Raw genomic sequence first — 10,176 nt, 5'->3', positions numbered from 1 at the left:
CAGCTGCAAGGTTCAATTTTAGTCCATTCCCAGCAGTCACATGCGCTGGGAATGGGGTAAACTAGAGAGCACCAACCTGCACCAAAAAAGTAGAAACCCCTGACAGGCTCAAAAAGGTGAGGGTTGAGGTGCTGTTGGGGAACCTGAAGCACATTACTTTGCTCATTGTGTGGTCACCAGAAAAAAGAGGAGACCAATCCACTTCTGTAACACACCAAACAAATCCCCATCTGAATAAACCCAAAATCTGTGTACTGTAGGCTAGATGGGAATATCTGTAGGTCTATGCACTGTGGCTGCTCGTTGCACACCTGCAACTGACTTAGAAACACAGGCCATTCGTCACAATCCTCTAACATAAGACATCTGATTTATGCTGAACAATTTTAGTAGTTGTGGTGAAAAACTTATATGTGCCAGTCTGAATATAGAGAGTATATTTAGAATCTGGAACAGCTGGGATACTCTGGAAATAGCAGTGAGTCCAATTCCATTTTTAGTGTTCCTGCCCACCATCTGATGCAATTCTATTACAGGAGATTAATATATATTCGGCAAGACTTCTTTCCTTGCACACCACAAGTGCAGTTGCTTAACTGGGAGTGCTAATAATTTCTTGCTTAATGTTACTTGGTTGGGAAATAATTCCTAGTTTGAACAGGGGGTCTAGAACATGGACAGTGGCTCTCATCACCTTTGTTCCAACTGGAAAAACGAGAAGGAATCCACTATATCGTCAACTTTAGGTACTCAAGCTCCGTCAGCCTTTACAGAGTGGAAAGACGTTAGATATAAAATTGTTTAATCGTGCTAAATATGGTAGTCTTGTCAGGCAAAAACAAGAAAAAATTAAAATTAAAATACAAAACTGTTGTGACACATGAAATACGGTTAGTTTTTAATGTGATTTTAATGTGAGCTTTTGAGGATCAAATCCACTTCCTCAGACATGGTACTCTTGCAATGCATTGTGCTGATTTCTAAGACTTTGGCTGCCTTTCTATTGATTCATTCATCTCAATGAGGATTACAACACTGTCGCACAATTCAGTCAAGGACTACCATTTCAGTCACACTAGTTTTGAAGGAAGAGATTTAAGTGCTTGCTTAATCTCTGTCTGACAACTGACAGGACAAAAGTCCCTCTATCTTGTTAGGTCTTAACCTGAAATGTTAAAACAGGAAGACAAGGGCATCCAAAACAAAAACTGAAGGACAGCGCTCCATGATACATCTGTGTATGTATAGAACTTGGAAAGTTTACTTTGTTTGATCCTAATTCCCAGAGTCTCCGAACCAGCATAGATCCAAAAAAGTGTCTTTTTTGGCTTAGCCTTAAAAGGAACTTTTAAACTTAGCCTTCCCTAACCAGGTGTCCTCCAGATGCTTTGGACTTCAACTTCCATCATCCACATCCATGCTAGCAAGCAAGGAAAAACAGAACAGGGATGTAAATCCTCACATCTCTTAGATTGTAGTCACACTGGCAATTTGAATCAATTTCTGTTCAGCCTTTTAAAAAATCAGATAATGAAACTGGTAGGCTGTGCTCACGTGCACTGAATGGAAATAATTCATTTCTGGTTATTTAAACTGGTTTTGGCATCTACATGACTGAAATTGACTCATTTCCACAAAACTGCATTGAACAGAATCAATTTTAGAATGAAGTATTAAAAAAAATCTGCTGGCCAGTTGGGAAAAAAAGCAAAAAGCATGGTGTTTACATACTGCCCCATAGCGCTTTAAGCACCCTCTGGGCAATTTATAATTTGTTGAGTTTTAGACTTCCTTCTTTTTTGTTGAAGCTTTGCTGATGTTTGTGGATTTCAATGGCTTCCCTGTGTAGTCTAACATAACGATTGCTGGTGTTGTCCAGCTACAAATACTCAACTACCCCACACACTACACCAGAACACAGACAAAGTTCTAACTCCTGTCCTCTGAAGATGCGAGCCACAGATACTGGTGAAACGTCAGGAAGAAAAACCTCCAGAACACAGCCAAACAGCCAAAAAAACCTACAACAACCATCACTGTAAATGATGCTTAAATGTGCTTCTTATTGCCAATGTGACCACAACCTTATTCTTGCAGATGAGAATTAAGAAGCACAAAGTTATTCTCCTTGCCCCACAAGACGGCAAGACATTTTGTGGCACTCTGAAGAATAAAGGAGGATAAGAACAATGATGTTTTTGTAACAAAGATCATGCAAAACAATGCTGTAACCCAAATAATTCAACTTGCACAAAATTGTTATGTTTGTAGCTTTATTGTATGGACTCTGAAGCGTGAGAAGGATGCAAGAAGGTGTCGTTGTCTGATAACAATAAAACATTATTCCACAGTTGCTGCATGTGTACCTTGCTTTTCAAAGGGAAAAAGGTCACTAGCGTTGCACAGACAGTTTGTGAAAGTTACCGAGCCCTTAATGAGAAAAAATAGCTTTCCTTGTTTTGCTCTCAGCTGGAGAGATGGAATCTCACAGGGATTGAATATACCTTGTGGTGGTGCCTCATCAAGCCAAGACAGCCTGAATCAATGAGAATGAAGAATTTAGTAAGATTGTTTCCAACCTCCGTCTGGGGGACCTCAGGTTAGGGAAGGCTCGTATATATGGTCAGTACACACATCGCATCATACACATGAAAAAGATGTGTGAGCACTAGAGGTGCCATTGAAGGAAGTGGGGAACTCATGAAAGCAAGTAAGGTATATCTTAACACTCTCTTCTCAAACATATCTGCTTACTAGGATTGGGATACTAGACTTGAGTATACATTTATATAACTCAAATTGCTAAAGTAATATTTTTATACACATTTCAATCTTCCTCTCTCACACATATCTACTCTCACACACAAACCAAAGGCAAATATTTTACATTATATCTTATAAAACTGTACATTGTAATATTTATTATCATGAAAACAACTATTCAGTTATATGAATTGCTGCTTTGTTAGTAAATATAAATCTGAGAAAAATGGGCTAAATCAAATACGAGTCCCATCTAGAGTTGACCCATGTATATGAATGGGACTTTTTAGTCACAACTAATTTGAATCTCACTGATCCTTAGATAGGGTGAACCCTAGATAGTATGTCAGTGACTGATCCAACTGTTACTTCTACTCAGATTGCAATTTATAGACTTTCAACAGCAGCACAAAACAACTGCCAAAAATACAAGCATTATCCCTCTTGCATCTACCGGTGGTACTGTAATTACTTGTAATGCTGTAAAACACATCTATTTTGTCTAATAATTAAAAAGACTCATAATAACATGGGAAGGACCCTACCCTCACAAGGATGTATGGGAGCAGCCTTCCTTCACAACTAGCACCCTCTAGCTGTTTTAGAGTACAGCTGTCATCCATGCTACTCAGCATGGCCAACACAAGGGTTTAAGAGAAAACAGTAAATAATTGAGTTTACCGTTCTAGGTTGATGTTTGTTCATATTTATTTTTGTCCTGTCATAGCACAATTAAACATTAAACAGTACCTATGGGACAGACTGCACATTAGAGATCTATAATGTGCCAATATCCCCTGTGGAATAAAAGGGATGACCCTTATTTGATGGTAGCTAAATTGAACCTTTTGATCCCATTCAGCACAGGCAATCAATAGGCCAACCCTCTTCAGGATCCTTTCCCTTGTGTGCAAAAGAGTGAGAGAGTAATTTTTTAAAAGTTACTCTTCTCTCTGGAGGCACCGTGGGGAACTGAACTCCTAACCTCAGATACCTAAACCACTGAGCTATCTAGCCAGCTTTAAAGCTGAGGTCATGCCAAACAAAACAAAACAAAACAAAAAAACAAAAACAAAAAAAAAACCCTCCTGGAAAAAGAGACAGGGAGTCACTACTATCAGCTTTATCAGGGCAGTTGTTCACCTGCCTGTGATGGGGATTGAAAGAGCTGATTGAAAGGATGCAGTCCATACCTGCAAGATACAAACTCTGGATAAGGACCTTTTTAGTCTCTACTCTTACACTAATACAGACACTAGCACTTTAACCCAATGGTGTCACTGTGCTAGCACAAGGATTAGAACACAGCTGAAATGAAATATTACAGTCAGTGCAAGGGAAGGATTTTGCACCATCTTCTATTGTGCAACTGGATGTGCTATGCAGTGCATGCTATCATGCACTGCTGCTTGTGCAATGAACAATCCAGCACAACTATGCTTGCTGAGGCTTTTACTCCATTGGTGTCATGATGGATCTAGGCCTAGAAGTATAACTCAGTGGCCATTTTAGTCTCAGCAATCTATAATGTTCTCCCTTTTCCTTTTTCCATTTGTCAGATACATGCAACACAGGTAAAACCTTAAAGCATACGGTAATGGAGTACATGAACAGGAAAATGCTGCTGTATGTTTCAAAATAACTTGGGAGGAATTTCTATAATGTTGCTAAATGGTTAAGGCAACTATATCAATACATTAAACACAGCATATGGTTCTTATATTGCTTTCTACATTCTAAACGTTAAGAAAGAAAATAAGAGATTCAAACATGCTCTGATTTTTTAAACCACTTTGGAATTTTATCCACCTGGAAAAGAGTGCAGCACTTTCCCCTATAACATAGTGGCCGATCCCTAAAAATATCTGTATCTGAAATCTGATTTTCAATGCAATTCATCTGAAAGATCATACAGATAACAGCCTGTTACTCAATGAGTAAAGAAGGGAAATGCTGACATTACATTAACTTACAACTTCAACATTCTGATTCAGATCTACTACAATAACTTAATCTACTCAGGTTTCCTGTTCATCCTTTTTACATCTTGAGTAGATGAGACGTTATCAAGAGCTATCTCCAGACACTGTGAATATACTGATGTCTGCTGTTAGCTGGGCCCAGACTAATACTTAGCACTTAAACTAACATACTACATAATAGTAGAGTGCACAATTTAGAGAGCCATTTAACTTTGTTTTTACTTGGATAAGGCTGTAAGTATAAATGACAGTAAACAAAAAAATTGCACAGTTACTGTAGTGTAACACAGCTATGACACTGAGTGCCACACAACTGCTAGGGAAGCCATAACAAAGAGCACAGAGCTTGAAGCTTGATTGCCTATATCTCTGTCCCCTTTACGTTTAGGAGATGGTTTCATAATAATTGTGGTTGTGGTGTCCATCTTTTTCATAGTTGGATTTGATTCGTTCCTGTCTCCAGTATTAGTTCCAAGGACATCTAAAGAAAAAACAAATAAGTAATGTTAGTTATTTGGAAGAATATATCAATAACAACATGAAACTTTCGTAGCTGTGGATACCCCATTCCTGCTGACAAGCTGCTTAAATGGAAATAATATCTGCAAACTAGTATCCTGAGATCCTCAGCACCCACACCAACACAGCAAAGCTCAGCTGCTTTACAGGACCCGGATATAATAGGCCCCTTTTGCTGGTCCAATCTTCCTATCTGGATTTGGGCCTATAAAACCAGGGCAAAGAAGGGTAAGTTATGAGTAAGCACACTTTCTGACATAACATCATTCCCCCATCAGATTTAGTTGCTAGTTTCCAGGCCAAACTCTGGCCCTAGACTGGCAGTTTTGTAAACAGAAAAGAATAAAATAAGTGCATTTCTGTGGGTTTTGCACAAGAATGTTTCATTACAGTTCAATGGTTGAAATCTTGTTGCTTAATGTAGTAAGTCACCTTAGAGCAGGCCTGCTGAATCACTGGGGATTTGGTGAGTCAAGTCCTTCATGAGTTCCATTAATTCAAATGGGCCTATTTTAGTTGTGGCTTACAACAGTACAGTAAGTCACAATTAGAGCAAACAATATCAAGGTACACTCGCTTTCAAAATTAAGAAATTCTGTCAATATTCTTTACATCTTTAGTAGACAATGTTAGGGCAGGTTGCTATAAGGCAGTTATCTCTGTTTCTGTAGATAAACTATTTTAATTTATAATTGCACTGGGCCAGGAAAGCTCAATGCAGGCTCATTCAGATGTATGCAGCTTGGGGGTACATCTGGACCCGACGCTCACCATGGAAACCCAGGTGGCGTCGGTAGTCCATACCGCCTTCTTCCAGCTTTGGCAGATTGCCCGGTTGCGACCCTACCTCGACACGGGGGTGCTCACTACCTTGGTACATGCGCTCGTAATCTCAAGATTAGAGCACTGTAACACGCTCTACATGGGGCTGCCTTTGAGGCTGATGTGGAAACTTCAAGTGGTGCAGAATGCAGCGGCCAGGCTCCTTATGGTTGCCAGACGTTTGGCAAAAGGAGGACATGTCCTCCTTTTCAGGAGCATGTCCTCCGTCTGGCAGGCAAGACTAAAAAACTCCAAAATGTCCAGCTTTTGTATCTCACCCCACCCCTCCCTCTCTCCACCTCCTGCAGCCAAACCTCTCCCTGCTACCTCATTGGTTGAGGCACTTGTAAATCCTCCGGTTCTTTCAGAGATCGGAGGGAGATAAGGTGGCTTGATTGCTTAGGGCTGTTCCAGCCCCAAGCAGTCAATCCCTGGCTTGTGGATGGCTGCTTCTGCCTGCAGCTGAATAAGGCAGGAAGGAGCGAGAGAGATGGATGGATGGAAACGGACAGGAGTGAAGTGAGTGTGCACTGGCTTGCCTGCAGGAGGGGAGGCTGTTCTGGGGTTTGGGGTGGTGGTGGTTGAAAGCCAAGGAAATATCCCCCCCTTCTGCCCTGACTGCCCCCAACCCAAGCCCCCAATTGCAAAGAAGATGAACCATATGTATGGTCACATACTCTCTGTCTCACTGCCAATAAACATGAACACATTATTTCATGATCAAGCGCTTTCACAGGAACCCTACAGAATTTTTGGTGCCAGATGACTTTTCTACCATGAATTTCCCTTTTCATTTCATTTTGTCAATGACAAACTTTTGTATAACCGCACAGCCACATCCAGAGTTGAAATACCTGAGCACCATTACGACAAATATAATCATGACTGAAAGTTGTAACAGCTTGTTCCATTTGGGCTAACAAGCCCTATTGCACTTTCCTATCTCTAACTTAAAAGAACCATGACTGGAGTTGGGCACAAATTGAAAAATGAATTGCAAAATTTATCAAAAGTTGCTAATTCATCAATTCATACTTATTAGAAGCAATGCCCCTGACAAGTATGAATGGATGAATTTTTAGCTATTTTTTTGTATTCATCTGGCTATGAACTGCCCTCCCATGAACCTAGAGACACCAAAATCACCGAGAAGCTTCTCCAGACTCTGCTCCTTTACTCTATAATCCCTTCAAGTTTGGTGAAGATTGGGTTTCAGACATCTGCGTTATACACCCACAAAGTAGGCCCCCCCAGGAAAGTGGCCTTTAGCAGCTGGCTTGGGCGAAGTTCCAGCACTGTCTCTAGTTGCTGGAAGTACACTTTATAGGATTTTAAAGTCAAGAAGAATCAGTGAATTGATTCGTAGAGCAATTGGATAAAATAGCAAATTCATGATTTTTGACCTTGACAAATTACAAATCACAACAAATTGCCATTTTTTCAATTTATGCCCATTTCTAACCATGACTCAGCAGCCTTGGGCTGTGTTTACATAGATGCATCTATGCTGGTGTTTTCAAAGTTGGCAATATTATAACCTCTGGATATTGAACAGTTAAACCTAATGGCTTTCGTGGAGAACTATGTTCAAAGGGATAGGAAACTCATCTGGCCTTGCCATAGCCAAATACATTTTCTGATCCACTAACTCAGGATCTGCATTCTGTGAGGATGAATGATCAAGGTATTGGTCCACAACCCATTTAAAAATAAAGCATAAATATACATAGGAACTGATATTTCCAAAGAAATAAACATAATCTGAAGCCAGTTGCTTCAAAGAACTATCAATAAACTCTCCATGATCACAGAAATTTACATTTTCTGATAGAATACACCATCTCTCAGTACCACATATCATGAAGGAAATGCACTGCTCCCCTTAGCTTTAGCATATCACCATCTATCTGAAGAAAACTCATGGCTTTTAGCATGTATGCTGAGTTTGATGAAAGCAATGGCTGTTTAAGAGAATGGGATAGCTGCCCCCCCCAGCTTCATTGCTGGTAATACACTGCAGACTCAGTACTTTTTCAGTTACATCTCATAATGGAATTTGTTTGAAGGGTGTGTGTGTTCTGAAATATTACTAGCAAAATGGGTATCATTAAAGCAAATCAATAGGAATTGTTATAAAAAGTTTTATAAAACTGAGTGCACATACAGTACTCAGATTTCAGGTCAGCAAGTTACACCTTCATTCACGTAATCAATTAAGTTCCCTCTAGCTGTTGTCCTCCACAGTTATTTCTTGATAAGCTGTTACTGTTGTGTGACCACCGGGCAACCTTAAGCTTTAGTGGCTTTTTTCCCCAACCTGTGTTTCTTCCAAGACTTCTTATTCCACCCTCTTGCATGTATATGGTACTGTTTGGATGCCATAAGCACTCATTCTTAAACACCAGAATTAGAGGCAATGATTAAGAATAAATCTTGGCAATAGGTAATTTTTCTGGCAGTACGTGGCCCATCTTTCCATCACTGTCACCATTTCAACTGTGGTAAAGGCTCTATTCCTCCTGTGTCTCTTATATCATCTTAGCTTGCTGACTTCAGCTCTCGTGAGTTTGCTGATTAAATAAAGACTTCACTATATTAAATCTATTCCTCTCTTTCACTTGGCCATCTCCAGTGTTATAACTTGATTGGCCAAGTTGGAATATATTAATTCATTTATTTTTCTTGTATTAACTTAACCAAAACATCAGAGGTAAGATTGAATGCTCTCAAGGAAAAAAAAAAGTCCACTGGCTTTTAAAAGCTTTCTCCTCAGTACTGACTTCTTAATGCACTACATAACAAGCATTAAATAATACATTAGGAAAATCTATCTTTAACCTTTCTAAGGAAATGGCTTCAATGCTGCTTTTCTCGTTTACTCTGCTTTCATATCAAAGATTATTTCATGTGATGGAATGTGTGACTGTTTACAATCCAAAGAGTAAGTGCAAGCACGGCATTTTGTAAATCTTTCTTTTAAAAAAATAAATATGTGGTGTTTGACAAAGTATTGTAATCATGTAGGGCCATTCATTCGTTGGAAAAGCCTAAGCGTAGGAGATACATAATGTTTTATTCATCTTTGGTAGGAATCATCTGTGAACAAAAAAAGAAAAAAGAAGAAAAGAAGTAGCTTCCCTTAAATATCAGACTCTTAGGATCTAATGCCCCGGAGACTGTAATACTGAATTGTCAACACTCCCTGTTCTATAATTATTACAAATAACTTGTAAATACTATCTGTGGTTATAATGCAGTCTCAATGGCAGGAATACATTTAGCAGAGCTACAACAATACATGTGGGAATGCAGAAAACTCCCAGGATCAGGAGAGAGGAAGCAATAATTTTAGTCACTACCCTAGGGATCAGTAAATCTTCTTATTTCTGGTTCATGTCACTTTCAGTTTTCCATTCCCTGGAATTCTATTCCTTTTGCAGATTAATCTGTAATTGTTAAAAATGGTTCCAGAAATACACAGTTTGGTTTGCATTTGAAAGCATATTTATTCTCAAAATACATATATAAATGTGTATTTCTGCCCAAAGTATTACAGTATTTAAATGTGTCCAAATGAGAAATGCATTGTAATCATATGGAAAAGTGTGAAATATAATGTGTTATGATTGGTTTAATAATCCAAAAGATGCAGAACAGGTTGTCTTATGAATCCATTTCTGAAGACTGAATTCCTCTAATTTCTCTACCCTGCTCTAAGCCTGAGCACACAGCTTTCTCTGATCTAATACACGGAGATCACCAACACTCCTGGGAGGAAGTCTAGTGCTATATTGGTGAACATGCTTTCAAGATTTGAACTGAATATATTTTCATATCACTGTTCAAATAAGAGATGTTGCTAATATAAAATGAAAGTTACAATACATAAAATATATCAACAATACCAAAAAAAACAAAAGCCTTCATCTGGTCCTGAACAGATGGCCATGCCACCACCAAGACATCATGAGGAGCTGGTATTAGCACCTGAAGAAAAGCCTCCAATATTAATCTCAGAGAAAGGAGAGGATGGTGTGGAGATAAGTGGCTTTTAAAGTACCACGTATAAAATGCAATAAAATGTGTTCAA

General features: G+C 39.1%; 1 protein-coding gene across 2 annotated transcripts in view; it reads right to left on the bottom strand.

The window, feature by feature from the left end:
- Positions 1-871: 871 nt before the first annotated feature.
- The window catches only part of LOC110075313 (glypican-5), a 486,554-nt gene continuing 477,249 nt past the window's right edge, over positions 872-10,176 (bottom strand). For both annotated transcript variants that reach the window (XM_072995919.2, XM_072995918.2), the window contains one exon: positions 872-5,226. In XM_072995919.2, coding sequence (XP_072852020.2) covers positions 5,036-5,226 — 191 coding nt within the window. In that variant the 3' untranslated portion in view covers positions 872-5,035. The remainder of the gene's footprint in view (positions 5,227-10,176) is intronic.

This window comes from Pogona vitticeps, chromosome 3 (genome assembly GCF_051106095.1).
Source record: "Pogona vitticeps strain Pit_001003342236 chromosome 3, PviZW2.1, whole genome shotgun sequence".
NCBI classification, from domain to species: domain Eukaryota; kingdom Metazoa; phylum Chordata; class Lepidosauria; order Squamata; family Agamidae; genus Pogona; species Pogona vitticeps.
This window is presented reverse-complemented; position numbering and strand designations above follow the sequence as displayed.